Raw genomic sequence first — 18,552 nt, 5'->3', positions numbered from 1 at the left:
TCGAGGCTGCATCATCTTCGCCTACTCTGCATTTTGTTCACGGGTCTTACCGTGACTAGGGTTTCGTATCAGAGCCAGGACAAGGGGGTTGGGTGTACCACCACCCCTACCACCATGTCACGAAGGCTACTTCGAAGTTCTTGAGTTACCCTTTTATTTCTTTTTTTCCAAGTCAGAGCAAGTATCGTCCCCTCACTAGAAAAGACTACTGAAGGCAGTTCGGTCCAAAGCGGCTTGTTGTGCCTAAAAAAGACCATATCCAAATCCTGCCTCCTCACCATGCTCTTACAGTTGCTCCCACAGTGTCTACTTGAAAAAGTTGGACTGGAATGAGGAACTCCCTGCTGCTGTCTTGCAACAAACATTCTGGATGTACCAGGTCATAACACGTTTCGTGCAGGCAGATGGAGTGGAGACGTGGAAATGGACAGTAAAGGAACGGTGAACATTACAGGACGAGATGTTCAGAAATAGGCAGGAAACGGCTAACAAGAATATTTTGAAATGGACGTTCTTGAAGATGAAACAGCCACCAGTCTTGCAGGTTCTCACTGCTGGAGATTTTCTGGAGCCGAGGCGAGCCGCTCCGACAAATGGCAAGTCCACTCACGAGTCCACTGCCTCCATGCCGAATGGCGGAGCAGGTATATTTTGGTGGCATTTAAGCACATAGTCAGGATGCTGCCTACCTTTCTAGTGCAGCCGACAAGTGCGTGACAAAAATACAGCTTATTGTCTAATTCACACCTGAGTTATTACGAGACGATGAAGGGTGATGATTTTGGAGCACTGAAATAATGAATGGGTGAGAAAACAGGAGTACCCAGAGAAAACCTACTGTCTCGCTTCAATATCTGCCACTTTTACCACTTTTCACAAATATCTGATGCCCCACTCTCTGGGTCTAACTCTTGCCCTTAAAAAGTCATGAAGTTGAAAACATAATTGTATATGTTTTAGTAATAAATTTCTGATGAGAATTTTTTATCCTATTATCTTATAAAGGAACAAAGCCATTCAATGCCATAACAAATAACACACACAACTAAACAAACAATTTTATTTCAAATTCAAAGAAGAAAAAAAAAACAGGTAAAGTTTCACAACACACACAATCACAGTCGGTGTTTGAAGCACCTTACGTTGACAGCCAGGAACTGGAAGAGGATTAACACTAGCTAGCCCAACACTCGAGGAAAATGTGTCTGTATAAACTAAAATACACATTCCCGAAAGTTAAAAATACTTTTGCCCCCAAAATCTTTACAGACCTTGCAACACAACCAGTCTTTATACTCAAAACAATATTGATAATTAACATTTTCAAAGTAAATAGCAAGCATACCTACTTGAAATATATAAATTTTTGACTCCTGACTTGCATTATACATCACTATCAAACCTAGTATACAATCTCTTTTTATCTTCTCACAAACATACGTCATATAAATGGTAACTATGTCTGTTTCACAATCACCGTTAAGTCAGGTTTACGTGGCTATCAGTTTTATCACAGTAAAAGGCAAGAGAAATCAGAAGCATCTTACAATACTGAGGCAAAATCTATTAACACAAGCATCAAAGAGCACAGCCAATAGGTACAAGGCACAAATACATAAGTTCTGATTGTTGGCGTTAAGTTGCCGACAAGAAAAAGTTCATTATGTCACTCTTATATTTGTGTGTGTACTATAGTTCATATTTCCAGGCATATAAGACTAGAATTTTATACAAGCTTGAAGAGTCAAAAGCTGCAACTCAACACACGTCACATTGACTGCACTTTGCTGCTAATGCAAGGAGTCCGTGCACCCAGGGGTACTTATGCTGTTGTCTATTTTTATGATGCACTGACTAGCTTGTGCCAGTTATTTATCCTTGTATCCACACTTTCAGCCTTCGCCTTTTGCTGTAATATATCCATCACACTTTTTAATGCAGCAGTTTTTTAAACTCAAGGTATTTAAAAGTGATGCTTCCTATTATGTTTATAAAAACTGCTGGTCGAAAAATTCCACTGCCTCACGTCTCATAACCAGGTGCCATTTTCGTTTCACAATTTTTATTACCGAAAAGATGAAAACTATGATCATCATCGTGCTATTGTAGCATAAGTGATTGTTAGAGGCAAGATTACAAAGTGAACAATGGTTAATACCAAAATGGAAGACGACACACTACATAAAACCAATTTCCAAGACAATTCATGAAGTGCCATGAAATTCACCCTAATTACCTAGTTTTCTCTTATCCAACCGTAAAATTTAATTCATGAATTTTTATGTTTAGGCTTCTATTTAAAAAAAAATGATACGGTACAATCAAATTTTTAAACCAGTCAGCAGCTGCACAATACTAGTGAAATACGTAAAACATTCATTAATATAAGAACCATAACGGGAAAATTCTTACTAACATTTGTCAAAAATCAAACCATAAAAACTTGGCTATAGTAATTGTCTATGGCCTGAAATAGATGTGAGATAACTTGTACCAGGTTGGGGTAGTTCACTTTAACTGTAATGGCTGCAATGTTCATGCTTGCTGCATAAACTAATTGCATGTCAAACATCGTTCGACCGAGACCTGAATGCGCCCAAGAGAAAAAAAGGATCCATCACTACTGACGTGAGAGTACGAATAATGATCTGCCTTCAGCTCTTATTACGAGCGTGTATGAACATGGACTAGGGCAAGAGCACTAGGCACATCATTTCAAACACATGCTCGTCTAATGAAACAACAACCTTAGCTCTGTGTTTGTTCCCCTGTTCACTGAAAAGTGCGAAGGTGGGACGGAACAGGAGTGGAGATAGAAGTGTAGCTCACATCTCGTGGTCAAGTAATAACAGTTTACTACGTAATACTAAACAGTAAAGCTTTCACATAATACTGGTTATGATCACCATGAGTACCCCCTCCCCCCTTAAAATATATTTTAAAACTAAAACATACACCACAGAGTCAATAAATAAAGAAGGAATACGCTAACACCCGTTCTACAATGACACGTAAACGGAGGTGGATCATGTAAACGGAAGCGGATCTCATGCAACAGTGTTTCTGCAGTAGCATGCAGACAAAGACTGACCCGTATGGATTAGCTCTTACGTTTACGTCGCTCCGTGTGACCAATAAAAGCCAAGTACTTGGCTGCGGTGGTGGCCATGTCTGTTTATGTCCTAAATTAAGTTAAAATGTGTTTATGTTTATTATTTATGTTAATTCTGCCTGTGCTATGATTTTGAAACATATATTTTTTTAAATAAAATTAATGTGTCGTAACCTTGAAATTAGTGATACGTTGATCCTGGTTCTCAACAAATCAACCGGCACCAAGACCCGTAAATGTAATGTTGGTACCGCATAACAGTGAAAATGCAATACTCCCTGTATTTCCGTAAACTTAACACGATACTCTCTTGAAAGTGCCATTGTGACAAATACATACTCACCATACTTTACTGGCCAGCTCTGTACAGCAGTAGCACATATACTTATACTTGAAAGAACAAATACTAAAAATTAAAATAAACCAGAATAAATTACTGTAAACACCCTCCAACCTCTGACACTTCACTAAAACTGCAAACTTAAATCAAAAATGTACTAAAAGATTTATGGATTTATGCTTGCAGCTGATTTTATTTTATTGTATTTACTAAGCAACACTGAAAACATATTTTTTATTAAAAAAAAAAAAAGGGAGGGAGGGGGGAAGGGCTCAGCCTTACCTAATATTTTGAAATATAGCATCGTCATCTCAAAATTTTGGTCTTAGGACGATTCCTAAGGATATTTCAAGCACTACATGTTACATTTTGAAGCAAAGTTTGCCACTATGCCACCTGTTATTTGAAAAAACAATGTCAGGCTTGTATTTATAAAGACTAACAGCATCAAGGACAGTAACTATAGTGCATCTCATCCTTAGATTGCAGTGTACATTTTAATGGGCATTTACTCACTTTCCAATACACAATGTCTGCTGTACTTGTTTCAGTAAGCACTGTTGCCAAATATACCCAAAGAGCATATAAGTTGTAGACAAAACTTTATATTGTAATGAAAATTATTAAAGTGTATGCAAAAAAAAAAATATTTTTAAAAGGAAAATTTGGAATGAGAATTTTAAAAATAAATTTTCTCTTTGTATTCATCAAGAGCACCATTTGACAATATCCAAGTCTTACTTCTATCGAAACGTAACAGAAAGATGCCTGCCATCTTGGTTTCAACAGTTTATTTCATAAACTAGGTTATATACTTTAATATTAAACACTTTTGTTCTCCTGTAAAATAATATTCGGTGTTTAGAATTTATATATATTTTTCCCCCTCAGAATGTATACTACTGTAACAATACCATCAACGGACACTATTTTATGGTTTTTGAAAAATAAAAAATAAATATTAAAATCAAAAACATAAATAACCACCAATATAAAATAATAACTTTAATGTTAACACGCTCGGTAGCGTCAATCTGGCAACAGTACGCACAAATTTCTCTGTAATGCAATCCAAGCACGAGACGGGCTTCGGACGCCGGTTTATTTCCGCCGCCTGTTAACGCATGCATTGTAACTTCAATTTCTCGATACGTTTGCTCGACGACCAACATGTCTCGTCGGCGGGGCGGGGGTCACAGCTCCGCGCCCGAGTACCTCTTCTTGCCGCCGGGCTTGCAGTAGCACGCCTGCTGCTGACTGTCCAGGTAGGACTTGCAGCCCAGCGCCAAGGTCCCCACGAAGAGCAGCTTCGTGGCCGTCTTGCACGCTGCGGGCAACAAGCGTCCCGTCAGCGACACCCACCTTCAACACCCACACAAGTAGGAACCACGGATGGAACACGGAGGTAGAGCGACACTGAACGTTCGTGGCCCATCTATCATGCCTACAAACGCCACACACGTCTATTTAACCTATTATTAGTATCGCGAAAACGGTGGGAAAAATTACATTTTTTTTCCATGTTAACATAAAAAAGCACCATAACCAGTTCATTAAAATTACTTTAAACAACATACAAGTATCAATAACCAAGTTTTACAAACCTGGGAAGTACCTTAATTTTTCACTTCGGCTCGGAATTCACAACTGCCTATGTAGGAAAACGTTTTGCCTGAACAGTGACGTTTATCTTTGCAAATGCTCTCTGTATCTATATTAACTTTGCTGTAAAGACTCACCTGGTGTATGAAAAGAGAGAAAGATTTTTTAGTTTTCTAATTATTTTTCCATTTAATTAATTATTTCTAAAAATATAAACTCATCAAACCCCATTTCCCCTTTTAAAAATGTTAACAATTAACAAAAAACAAATCTAATTGATTTTGCCAGAGAATGTTAACACAACTTTCACGCAGCCAAGTAAGTACTGGGAGTACAAATTGTTTCAAAATTTGTTGTACACTGCCTTACACAAAAACATTAAAACGCACAAAAAAGAAAATTCCTACGCAATTATAGGAATACATGTACCTAAAAATTCGGGATACATAATTTAAACAAAAATTATAAATAAAAAATTATGTATCCTCCATAGCACTGTGAAAGCATGCTTAAATCAACTGGAAGTGTGAGGGACATATTTGAGGACCAAAATATTCTGAGTGCCAATCGGATTGAATTTAATCAGAAATCCACCCCACATCATCTTGTTACCATACATTTGGGGTTACTTTGAGTTCAACAGGCGAGTCCATTTTTTTTAATCCTCCCATACTAATTTTTCTGCTTTAATTTCACATTTTGCTACATCAGTTTGGCATCTTGTGTTACGCTAGCATGATATAAATTTTTTCTTTCAAGTGACAATTTGACGATATTTTTCCCGTGTCTCAAACGAGGATTTCAAATAAAGCTGTTGACGGAGAAGCAAGCACCAGTAGCGAGTGAGACTCACTCGTGACGGCGCTGTTCCCGACGGACTTGCCGTACTTGTCGCAGATCTTGTAGAGGCAGCTCTTGAACTCGTAGTCGCACAGCTCCTTGCCCGAGTTGCAGGTGTCGTAGCACAGGTCGTGCTCGTCGCAGCAGCTCGTCATGTCGCCCACGGGCAGGTACTCGTTGCTGATCTGCGCACACGCGTCGCGGCGTCAGCACGGCTACGGGCTCTCTGCGCGGGTCAGTTTGTCTGTGGTTCGCACCCTCTGGAGGAACTTTAAGGACCCCTTCATTATTTATTTATTTATCAATTCGTTACATGCCTACCGACAGCATAAGGCCATGTGTGGTAGGCAGGATAAACATAAATAAATTACATAGACAAAACAACCACATGAAACAAATTGAGGACAATACTACAATAACACATACACAAGACAACAACAGCAGGCAACTAACAGATAAACAAGAACAAGTTTCATAACTATATAACAACAATAAAGATAATCAAGAACCAGTTTATAAAAAAAAATTAAATATGGTAGCATAATTAACTTTAAACATATTAAATTTAAATTAAGATAAGAAAAATTGTTTTATATTTAAATTATTTTTTAATAGAGAGGAATAGCAACCATGTTTATTAAAATTTGATATAATTCTGTATAATATATCATTTGTTTTGCCTGAGGAGCATAATAAAGGTACCTGTCGACTGTTATAGGTGGGTACTTTAATCCCAGTATTTTCTAGAATATAATTGCATTTTGTTTTATTAGTATAACAGTTAGATAAAAAGGGCATCTAATAGCTCTCTTCATCGCATTAACCACAATTGTGAGTTAGGAAACTATCTGTAATATCAAAGAATCCCTTTAAAAAAAAAATAATGTTAAAACAATTACTGCACACAAAAATAATTTTGTTGTTTAGTTGGATTTTTACACTCTAACCTAACATCCCCCCAAACACTTCCAACTGTCCAGAATTATCTCTGGAACACATTATATCTAACCCAAGCCCCAACATTTAATTTGATTATAAAAATACATTTACTGCATAAGTTTACAGTAAGACAAAAATGCTTGTTTTTACTTTAAAAGTGACACACAGAAAAAGGGGGGAAAACAAAATCAATTTATCGTACATAAAATGTAATCACATGGCCTGAAATTCGCCAATTTTACTCGGCTTGCACAAAGCATTGTTTGCTGCCAAGTCAGAAAATAATAGTAAAAAGAATCACCTGCATTTATTTATTTCTCTGTTAGGTAGGCATTTTTAAGAATTCTTAGTGAAATTTAAGGACTTTTAATGGCCCCTTAATCAATTAAAGACAAATTAAGGACTTTTCAAGGATATTGAAGAGGTGCACGAAACCTGTATTATCTTATATCTTATCCACTTGGAGAATGCAGCGAGATAGCTTGCTTCATTTTCCGTGCTCTCTGAAGTGAATGTTGCTATAAATAGAAGTGGAAAGGTGAACCTACATGACACCAAATTTGTTTTCCAGATTTTTAATCGACCAAAAAGAAGGATGGGAAGTAATATTCGGGTTCATTGAAAATAATTCCACACACTACTCAAGTACTTATAACTATTATAGTTATATAATGTTTTATTAAATTAACATTAATTTTCTTCCGGAGTTCCATTTCTTTCTTAGGAATTTTTTTATTTTTGTTTACAAGGAGGTAACAACATTCAAAAACCTTTACGACCATTAAAAAAAAAAAATTAATTTCACTTGGGGTTGCTTGGGTTCCGGGTTTTAACCTCTGCTACAACTCAGAAGCCAAGCAACTTTAAAAGCAACTCATAAAATGTATTATTGCATGGTAAATACGAGTGTCGCAGAAGCACAAGAGGCATTTAAAATAAAAACTGAAAAATTAAATAAAATAAAAATATGGAGTTTATCTCCAGAATAAAAATCTTAAATGAAATCCAAACATTCCATTTTTATTAATTGCAGTAAAAATTTAAGGTCATACGTCAGTGAATTTATAAAATCAGGATGTGATTTGAAGTAATAATTTGAAAGTTAACTCCACACAGCGCACACAGAAGCATACCTCCACGCCCAGAGATCCACAGCCATTGCTGGACGGGGTGTGGAACTTGTTTTTGACAGGCTTCACATCTGAAACAACATCATCAGTTATGCCCTCCAAGGCACACACGACTGACCCACAATCAGAGGGAGCCGGGTTCGAATCCCAGTCGACATGTCCTGGCTGTACTCCAGGCAAGTACCACATGGCCTTCCTGTTGACAAGACATAAAATCTAAATTGACAAAGAAATTTGGTATTCACATCTCAAATAAAACTTGGAAACGAATCCACCGTAAATAACTTTGCCATGACAGGTATGGCATTAATTCCCCAAGTTTACCAACGTAGCTCTCGCTGGGATAAAAATGTTGGTTCGAATTGATTCCAAAAGAACGTCAGACAAAATTCTATATGTTCACCGCTAAACTGTAATATGTGGTAGTTTTAGACAGAGCACACGATATATTAGTACTTGAAAACTAATTTTTCTATTGCATATTAAGATGACAGTGGAGTAGTTCTGGAGAATATGTATCCATCTTACAAAGCTCGTCACAAGCATTGGACTTCAGCATCGCCGAATAAGGTAAGGTTGTTTGAGACATGAATAACTATAAACCTGAGAAAGCGAAATTTTTATCAAACTTTGAACACAGATTACAAGTGCCACGCCCATACAGTGCTTCTGAATTGGGCACCAATTGTTGTTGGCCCTGGAAAAACTGGTAGTAAACTTTCATGTGTATTTAGTCAGTGGAAATGACCATAATATTGTGACTGGTACAATTTAAAATTCATTTTGTGGCAGCCGATGAGTTTTGCATGTTATTGCGGCAAATGTCAAACTGTTGACACTCAAAGAAAACTGCATTGTGGTTTTAGACTGCTTGCGAAGTTACGTTGCTGTAAACGGTAAATTAGTGGTGAAAAATATATTAATTTTTATCGGAACTATTTGTGATTTAATTTTTCAAAGTGCACGGAATATTAAATTGGGCAATCGTGTAGGTTAATAAACACAGATATTTGTGATGACTGATAATGTCCAAATGAACAGTTGTCAAGTGCTCCTACATAGTTATTTTTTTGATTTTTAGTAAAAAAAATTGTATATAATTAACCTGTTTTCATTTTTTTAATGTGAAATAGTTGCATAAAAGTATAGTATATTTTACACTTATGTACATATTAATTATTTATTTATACACATTCGTGCAGCGAGATTATAATGTTCCATGCACATAATATTTTATGATTATGCTATTATATACTTTGCTTAAAGCTGGAGTTGCAATACCATGACTACATTAAACAGACAATTTCTGATTTGACTGTCGGAAAATAGTTCCAAGCCAAATACTTCCATAAAATGCAGTATAGAATGCGTTCAAAACAGTGAAGAAGAGAACAAGAACATGCTATCTCAGACCATGCTTTTTGTTTGGCTGACTTCTGTAGTCCAACTAGATTTCATAGGTACCAAATACCATGAGGCTGAAATTTATTAATTAAAAGTTCTTCGCCAAATTTGTCCATTCTTAAGTTCAATCTTCACCAAAGTACAATAACAACATTGACTATAAAAACAACGATATCCATATATGTAAATATATGAAGAAAAGATATCTACAAATATTAAAGTTACCCCACGCATAAAATTTTTTTTATTTAATACCAAAAAGATTTACCAAGTAGGTAAATATTTTTGAATTTTGTTATGTGAGGTTTCCATTCCCTTTTTGCTTTCTATCGGGCAGTACATCACGACAAATTTAGAAATAGAATCTGTTCCACACGTGCCGTTGGGGTGCGTCATGGACGCCGCAACCGGGGGGGGAGGGACAGAGGGGACACGTCCCCCCCAATAATAAAAGTCTTCAATTTTGTCCCCTCCAATAATATATTTAGTTTCGTAGTTATATTAAAAATATGATTCCTGTGATATAACCGATATGTTGTGCATGGTGCATTTAGTCCAATCGTGGTAATGTGAGCACTTTTTAATTCAATATTCGTGTAAAATCAAAATCAGGTCCGATACCGAATACAGATATGTTAACTGTGTTTTTACAAATTTCTGAAAATATTTTTTAGAAAAAATAAATTATATATTGCAACCAACTATAATTAGAATATTTAGGAAAGAAAAATGCCTAAAAACCACCTTTCTGCACCTTCAAACCCCAAATTTTCCCGGGGCACCCGCTTTTTTTTTCTCCAGGGGATGGATATTCCTCAACAACTAAATCAATTGAAGTCCCCCCCCCCCCCCCCAAAAAATACATCCTTGCGACGCCCATGGGTGCATATCTTGTCGGAGTGACATCACTACGACCTTTTATTTCACTGGCTGCCGAGCGTGTCGGCTAGTCGTGTAGTGCCCGTCATGGCATTGTGACCCCAGCTTCAGATGTCATATTTGCAGTGACAGCCATGATCACAACCAAAGTGTATTTCAATTTATTAAACTTCAGAAATATGGTAAATATCAGGTGGAACTTTATATTTATGATTAATCCCCATTATATACTATTTAACATGAATGATAATGCTGCAATAAATGATTGTTTGGTTAGATGTAATCACACATAGCATGCTCAGGGAGGGAACTCAGGCTACGTGGAAGCAAATGTAGATTTGTTCGCATTGGGCAACTGAGCATATGACCATCTTGGTAGCGTGCATGTGGGGAATTTGTCAACCTTGGCCGTGAAGTTGGAGGTCGAGGTCGAGGTCGAGACAAATTTGTGAATACTTGTATATATACACACTTAACTATAAGGAAATACAAACATTAACTAATAGGGACTTACCTCCTGGGCACTTGAATTTACAATCTTCCTCCACAGCTGCATTGAAAACATCATGAAAGTCTCTAAACTTTTTTGCCACTGTAATTACATTTTGTAAAACATCGCTGAAGACATGCTCAGCAGCCAATACAGCGTCTTTTAAATTATTAATTATTCCTGATCCGTAACCACTCCAAGCATAACCTAAGAAAGTTAGAGCGTAAATGAATATTTTCATCTTCGGTATCTCCATGATATAAATAAAAATTAAAATGACATACTGAAGTCAACTACATTTCACAAATATTCACATTCATTATTCTAGCATTAAGCCCAGTATGAAAAAAATGTTTATGTTTTTACAGACGGGTCTTGCGGTGCCCCAATTGGCGGATGAACAACCAGGATGGCCAACAAAGTAAGTACAAAATTTTTAAAGACCCTGTCACATTGTCAAATGTTTGTCTTCAAACACTTTTGACAATAGTGTTAGAGAGGTGATATTGGGCGAAATATGATTTCCTATGGTCTCCATCAAATAAAGTTGTACAGTAAACTTCAAATATGTTTTAAATCTTGTTACAATATCAAAGTTTATTTTTTGTATACGCATTCCCAAAATTTTTAAGTTTAATCTCATTTTGAAACGAAATTATGTATACCTACAGTTCTGGATGGAATTTTTTATACTTTAAATGTTTTTTGAGCATTTGTTTTTTATTTAATTTAAAACACATAAAAATAACATTCAGTAAGTTATAAAAGTTAAAAAAATAATAACCATTTGTTTTATGCGGATCAAATTATTTTGCATAAGACATTACATTAGGTATCATTTTTTGTAGGGATTTTTGACTTTATAACCTCTTTAATCGCCCATGTATTTTCTCTATTCAAAAGGTTCATTGTGACGGAAACGAACGCCATTTCCATTTTTACAAAGCATGATTCTCCAATTTCCAACATACTTATTTTAGGATCCATCGTACCTGCAAAAAAATTTGTATAAACTGAAACTATCCATACAAATATGTCTTTATTTGCTCTTTTGGCTGCGCTATTTAGTACTTTTTATTTAGATCTAGTTTTTTTTTCCCCTGCTTAAGTTGGAACAAAATTAGTTTGTAAGGTGGGGACCCTGATGTTTATCGGCCGTGTACGTGTACCAATGACGATATACGACGTTTTAACCGGTTGTAACGGGAGAACATAAATTGCGTTAAGAATTTAAAGCAAGCGTTTTGAACCCGATTGTTTTAGTTGTATCTAGGATGAAGAAGGTCGCTGTTGTGAGTAACAATGAACACTTAATAATTAGTTGTATTAACATTAGACATTCTCAAAGCAATTAAGATATTACGTTTGATACACTAATTAACAATTATTATTATTATTATTATATATAGCTGCAATTGGATACAGAAGTGCCCGGTGGCAAGCATTCTCCCTACTTTCCCCGCACTCTTCTGAACTGATCCACACTCCCAGCCGACACACACTCCTCCTCCAGCCTGTTCCATTCCGCTACCATCCTCACGACCATCGTATTTTTTCCCCTTTCTGTTCTCCTCCTCTCTTTGAAAACCTTCCTAGTATTTTCCTTCCTACTTCTAGGCATTCCTATTTTGACTCGTCTGCCCAGCTCTCCCCATCCTCCCACTCCACTCAGCACCTGTTACATATTGACCAGTCTCTCCTGTCTTCTGTCCTTTAAGCTCTCCCATCTCAATCCTATCATCATCCCTGTGGTACTGCACTCCCCCTTCCCTTCTCTGTCCATTCTCCTCCACTTGCCCTTCACCCATCTAGCTGCTCTCCTCTGCACCCCCTCCAGCTCCCTCTCAAGTATTGCCGTGTATGGGTCCCACACTGCTGCGGCATACTCCAGCATGGGGCGGACCATAGTTTTATAGGCCTTATCACGGTAGGATGCTGCTTCCACCCCTGAGCACTCGTCCCAGCATGCCCAGGGCCTGTCTGCTCTTCTTGACTACCTTGTCTACCTGCTCCCCCCACCCCAGGTTGCCTTGCAGCACCACCCCTAGATATTTATAGCTTGTGGCCTCACTTATCACGTCTCCCCTCCAGCGATATTCCCTCCTATCAATCATCCTCTTCCCGGTAAATCTGACCACTTTTGTCTTACCCACATTTATTTTCATGCCATTAGTTTCCACCCACTCTTCCAGCCTATTCAGATCATCCTATAGCCCATTCTCTCAGCATCCATGTATACTACGCAGTCATCTGCAAAAAGCCCGATATGCCCTTTTATCTCCTCACCTATATCGTTCATCATTATGGTGAAGAGCAGTGGGCCGAGCACACTGCCCTGCGGCACCCCTGACGTAACCCTTCCTTCCTCCGACATCTCCTCCTCCACACGTACCCTCTGTGTCCTGTTGCTTAGGAAGGCACCAATCCAACCCACCACCCTCGTGTCACTTATAGCTCCCTCCACTTTGTTCATCATTTTCTCATGAGGAACTTTATCAAATGCCTTTTCGAAATATCCCCTCCGAAATCCATACTGTCTCCTGTCAATCCACTGCCTTCCATCCAGCTCCCCTACTGCATGCCTGTTGGTTAACTATTTTAATTTTAATTAATTACTAATTACCTATGAGTCGGATTAAAAATCAGCAAAGACTTCCTGTCTCAGAAATTTATTCTCTATCTGATCCAAAAGATATTTGCGGACTTTCACAGACACACTGTATATAAAAAATTGAGTTATTTACTGTTGCAAATGAGAGACTTAGTGGCTGGTGGCTTGTGCTTGCAGGTTACAGGCGGCAACAGGGGCATAGGCTTCGGCATCGTGAAGGGACTGTGCCAGAAGTACGATGGGGCAGTGTACCTGACGGCGAGGGACGTGGGGCGTGGCCAAGCCGCTGTGGCAGAACTGCAGAAAGTGTGTATTGCCCCGTCGCGTCTTCCTGTCTTGCTCAGCACAGTCCCCAAGCTTCAGTAAATGATTTGTAATTTTTTTACAAAGGCTGTGAACAGTCATTCCACACATTTTGGATGTGTGCAACAAGACTTAACTGAAAGTATAAAACCTCCAATGTCAAAATTTAAATGTTTTCAAAACCTTAAACAGGGTTTCTGCAGGTATTAAAATTTGGGTAAATATAGGACGGTCACAAAAGTTCTAACGAAGGCTCGCAAATAGTCGGTACCAATCCTGGAAGACACTAAACTTTTATTTCCATATGTCCTTTGATAGCCTTCCTTTTATTTTTTAGTGCAGGTTATTGTAGCGCTTTAAATATAGTCAATGACTGACCCCTTAAAGCTTATAAAAATGTTATAGTGCTTTAACATGAAAATAGGTACATTCCTGTGAATAAAAGATCTATTTTATACATTGTTTAATTTATCTTATTTTACATAAAATGACCCAGGAACATAAAAAAGTTGTAGAAAATATTATGTATGCCTAAGGTCCAGAAAAATTCTTGAAATTGGTTGACCCGATGTTTTGATGTATCCTGTTAAATAATTGTAGCTTCCAATTAAAAAAAATAAAAATAAAGAAAACTTTGTTAGGGAAATGACCAAAAATTTATGCTAGATTAATCTTTTATTGACAAAGAGCTGATGCAGATATTTATTAATTTTACAATATTTTGTTGGCTGTCAGAACACTTTATGAGAAATTTCTTTGCCCTTTTAGATTATATTTTAACAGTGAGTTTCTCTTTTTTTACAACTATACATTTGGTGGTGTCTATTCATTTTTTTGCATTTTGTTCTTTTTTTAGTTGGGTTTGAAGCCTAACTTCCATCAGCTGGATGTGGATGATCAAACGAGCATCGACAAGTTCAGGGATTACCTGAAGGAGAAGTACGTTGGTCTGGATGTTTTGGTCAACAACGTTGGTATTGCTTACAAGGTAACAGCTCGGATAATTTTGTTTTTGTCGTCATGCGCGGTGTTCCGCGAGAGGACAGAGACTGCTTGACCGGCGTGTTGTCTGTGGCAGCACGACGCGACGGAGCCCTTCGGCGAGCAGGCGGAGAACACGATAAAGACGAACTACTTCTCGCTGCTGAACGTGTGCCACGCGCTGTTCCCGCTGCTGCGTCCGCACGCGCGCGTCGTGAACCTCTCCAGCTCGATGGGACACCTGCTCAAGATCCCGGGCGAGGAGTTGCGGGGGCGCCTGGCCGACCCCAACCTCACGGAGGAGACCCTCGGTGCGCTCATGTTGGAGTTCGTGGAGTGAGTGTAGACTTGGCTGACAGCTCGACTACAGCACTCCCTCTTCTTACATGTGACATGTGTAAAAGTACTCTTGCACCCTTCACTGATCCACAAACTAATACCAAAGATAAAAAAATTTATTTTGTGACACCATGGAGAGTCCATAATATTGGCATTGTCATAACAATATTTATATAAACAAAACTATTTTATTAATAAGCTCACTTAAGCTTATCCAATCCCACCCAAGCTCAACTGAACTCAGCTGAGCTCAGCCAAGCTTACCTGAGTTCAGCCAAGCTCACCTAAGCTCATTTGAGATCACTCGCGCTCACCCAAGCTCACTCAAGCTACCCGAGCTCATTTGAGATCATTTGTGCTCACCCAAGCTACCCGAGTTCATTTGAGATCACTCGCGCTCACCCGAGCTCACTCAAGTTACCCGAGCTCATTTGAGATCACTCACGCTCACCCAAGCTACCCGAGCTCATTTGAGATCATTCGTGCTCACCCAAGCTACCCGAGCTCATTTGAGATCACTCGCGCTCACCCGAGCTCACTCAAGCTACCCGAGCTCATTTGAGATCACTCGCGCTCACCCGAGCTCACTCAAGTTACCCGAGCTCATTTGAGATCACTCACGCTCACCCAAGCTACCCGAGCTCATTTGAGATCATTCATGCTCACCCAAGCTACCCGAGCTCATTTGAGATCACTCGCGCTCACCCGAGCTCACTCAAGCTACCCGAGCTCATTTGAGATCACTCACGCTCACCCAAGCTACCCGAGCTCATTTGAGATCATTCGTGCTCACCCAAGCTACCCGAGCTCATTTGAGATCACTCGCGCTCACCCAAGCTCACTCAAGCTACCCGAGCTCATTTGAGATCATTCGTGCTCACCCAAGCTACCCGAGCTCATTTGAGATTACTCGCGCTCACCCGAGCTCACTCAAGCTACCCGAGCTCATTTGAGATCATTCGTGCTCATCCAAGCTCAGCCACATTAAACGAAGCATCTCAAGAGGTGTTCACATACACTCAAAAGGGAAAATTAGGGTCCGCTTCATTTCTAAGGAATGAGAAAATACTGTTGATAAACTAATGTTTTGTAGTCAGGTTTTAGTGTAGTATTAAGTTAAATGTTTACTATGTTAACTTTTCATTTTTGCAGGGTCTTCGTTTGCTAATACGGAGCCTAAAAGCGGTGGAATCAAGTCATGGCATACTTCCGAAGTGTTGCTGTAATTAGAGGCAGTTAACTACTGTAGCTTGTGTCGACAGACTAGTCTCTCTCCTCCGCAGGGCTGCCAAGCGAGGGGATCACACGAAGCTCGGGTGGGGCAACTCTGCCTATGCCGTCTCGAAGGTGGGGGTGAGTGCCTTGAGCTTCATTCAGCAGCGAGCGTTCGACAAGGACCCGCGCGAAGACCTGGTCGTGAACGCAGTGCATCCTGGGTACGTCGACACGGAGATGACCAGCCACAAGGGGCCGCTGACCATAGAGCAAGGTACCTTCTTCTCGTGTTGGTTGTAGTTCTTTGCTTCATGAAGTTGGAACTCAATCAAACATTTTTATCTATAGTAACTACTCTACAACTATGGAGCTATAAAAGAAAACAATTACAATTTTTACAAAATGCAGTAATGCACAATGTGATTTCCCGTTTAATTCGGACAAATGTTCGGTTTCGCCATTTTCTCCATGAACTGTACATTATTAGTTCTCACTCTTGAATACCGATTTTTTCAGAGAATCTTTGAAATTGAACCAAGCCATCCGTATTGTAAATACTTGTTATTTGGTGTTGGGTGCTGCGAAGTGCTACAGTCAGACTGTGAGCTGTATGGTTGCCTGCAGGTGCTGAGGCCCCGGTGTACCTCGCCCTGCTGCCCCCCGGAGTGAAGTCCCCACGAGGAGAGTATGTGTGGTGCAACAAAGAGATAACAGACTGGGTCAAGGGGCCCACTCCCTCAGAGTACTGAGTTGGCTCTCTCTCTTGACTGTCTCCTCTGCTCTGATTCAGTTTAGTATGCGTTAATTATTAATGTGCTTCACGACAATGTGACACTTTAAAGCTTATTCTCTGACGAAATAAAAATTTAAGTCACACAAGTTTGTATCTTTATGTTATTTTCAAGACATTACAAAAGTGTGATGTTTATTCTCTTCGCATGACAGATGACGTGTTAGTAGAGCATTTAGTAATTAATACTAAACTGTGGAATAAATGAGTATTATTTTCATTCCTTATCATTAGAGATAAGATTTTAGGGTTTTATATTTGGTTCCATTTCATTTAATAAGTATAAGATTTAGCTGTAATGAATTTTATGAGGAGTATGTTGGCAGTTACAAGGGAGACAAAATCAGGATCGAGATTGTGCAAGCTAGACCAGTAAAAGACTTGAATGATATCTTGGAAAAAGCAAGAATGAGATGGCATGGACATGTGCAGAGAATGAGAAAAGAGAGGCTGCCTAGGAAAATGATGGAATTGAAGCACACAGGAAAAAGACTCCAAGGAAGACCAAGGAGGAGATGGAAAGAGCAGATAGTTAAAGGAGTGCAGGAGAGAGAAGATTGGAATAAAGTGAAGGATGAAGAATGTTGGAGGAACAGCGGAAGATACAGGCATTTTACTTTGCTGATGCTGCCACAGGCTGGAAGCAGTTGATGATGATGGTGGTGGTTTATTTTTAAGATTATGTTTATTCACTAAGGTGGGACAATAGTCGACATACAAGATGATAAAAAGTTTTATTTTTTTATATATATAAATTAATACAATGTTTTATTGTGAAACAAGTTGTAATTTTTCTAATAAAGAATTTAAAGTTTTGTCTCTGTGTTGTTAAGTATGTGTACATTAATATACCATAAAGAAAAACTTTTTTGACGTGACGTCTAATAATAATAAATCGATGAACGCCAGCTGCAAGTACGAAAAAGTGTCCCGTTATGCTGTGTCCCGTTACGCTCATTGTACGCTTGCGCTGCATCTATCTCTATTCCACTCGATTGGAACAACCATCAATTTGACTTTTTTGAGACACATTAAACTTGAAACACTCCCATTCGTTTCCTACTTTTCCTATCATCGTCCTATCCTTAACAGAATAACACAGATTGGAAGAAGTTAAATAGCAAACATGTATAAAAGTTACAGTTAAAATAATCTCTTCGTTAAAGTAATAAACATTTGAATTAATGAGTGCAAATAAAAGTAAATTTACCAATTAAATTGTAGATTTCATTTCACTCCTTTGTATCCATACAAAATAGTGATAATTCAATGAAAATGATTCATTTTTATTCATTAAAGTATGCAATCTTTTCATCAATGTTTTGTTATGACGTCACGTTAAATTATCGTCCGTAAACTGACTTTACAGACACCCATTTTTTTTTATTTTTTTTTTAATTGTAGAAATGTTGTTATTGTGATTTTATAAAAATTTCTTTGATGTAGTTGTGCTCTGTGTAACAGACCGCCGGCACGTGCTATTTGTTGAGTCGCTCCAATAAGCAGAAGAATGTTACCTCCGACTAGGTTTCTTCCTCAGCTAGAACAGACCCATCTCGGACATGGCTGGTGGGTCT

The 18,552-nt window shown here is 38.5% G+C and overlaps 2 protein-coding genes across 2 annotated transcripts; one reads left to right on the top strand and one right to left on the bottom strand.

The window, feature by feature from the left end:
• Positions 1-1,046: 1,046 nt before the first annotated feature.
• LOC134543200 (group XIIA secretory phospholipase A2) lies at positions 1,047-11,295 on the bottom strand. The gene is made up of 4 exons (XM_063388105.1): positions 10,761-11,295; positions 7,967-8,034; positions 5,908-6,079; positions 1,047-4,779 (listed from the first exon to the last, which is right to left on the bottom strand). Exons 1-4 carry the CDS (start codon positions 10,990-10,992, stop codon positions 4,646-4,648), a joined length of 606 nt encoding a protein of 201 aa, XP_063244175.1. The 5' UTR covers positions 10,993-11,295; the 3' UTR covers positions 1,047-4,645.
• A 376-nt stretch (positions 11,296-11,671) lies between these two features.
• On the top strand, positions 11,672-17,790 carry LOC134543198 (carbonyl reductase [NADPH] 1-like). Its single transcript, XM_063388100.1, has 6 exons — positions 11,672-12,028; positions 13,525-13,653; positions 14,507-14,638; positions 14,729-14,967; positions 16,254-16,459; positions 16,810-17,790. Exons 1-6 carry the CDS (start codon positions 12,011-12,013, stop codon positions 16,932-16,934), a joined length of 849 nt encoding a protein of 282 aa, XP_063244170.1. The 5' UTR covers positions 11,672-12,010; the 3' UTR covers positions 16,935-17,790.
• The last annotated feature ends 762 nt before the right edge of the window (positions 17,791-18,552 follow it).

The sequence above is a fragment of the Bacillus rossius genome (assembly GCF_032445375.1).
Source record: "Bacillus rossius redtenbacheri isolate Brsri chromosome 9 unlocalized genomic scaffold, Brsri_v3 Brsri_v3_scf9_2, whole genome shotgun sequence".
In the NCBI taxonomy this organism is placed as follows: Eukaryota; Metazoa; Arthropoda; class Insecta; order Phasmatodea; family Bacillidae; genus Bacillus; species Bacillus rossius.
This window is presented reverse-complemented; position numbering and strand designations above follow the sequence as displayed.

Excerpts from the sequence above, each read along its gene's own strand:
- LOC134543198 (XM_063388100.1), top strand. Across the intron at positions 13,654-14,506 it reads CTGTGGCAGAACTGCAGAAA|TTGGGTTTGAAGCCTAACTT; the intron begins GTGTGTATTGCC and ends TTCTTTTTTTAG. Across the intron at positions 14,968-16,253 it reads CTCATGTTGGAGTTCGTGGA|GGCTGCCAAGCGAGGGGATC; the intron begins GTGAGTGTAGAC and ends TCTCCTCCGCAG.
- LOC134543200 (XM_063388105.1), bottom strand. The coding sequence starts at position 10,992 with ATGGAGATACCGAAGATGAAAATATTCATTTACGCTCTAACTTTCTTA. Across the intron at positions 8,035-10,760 it reads TAAATTCAAGTGCCCAGGAG|ATGTGAAGCCTGTCAAAAAC; the intron begins GTAAGTCCCTAT and ends ATGTTGTTTCAG. Across the intron at positions 6,080-7,966 it reads GTGGATCTCTGGGCGTGGAG|ATCAGCAACGAGTACCTGCC; the intron begins GTATGCTTCTGT and ends GCGTGTGCGCAG.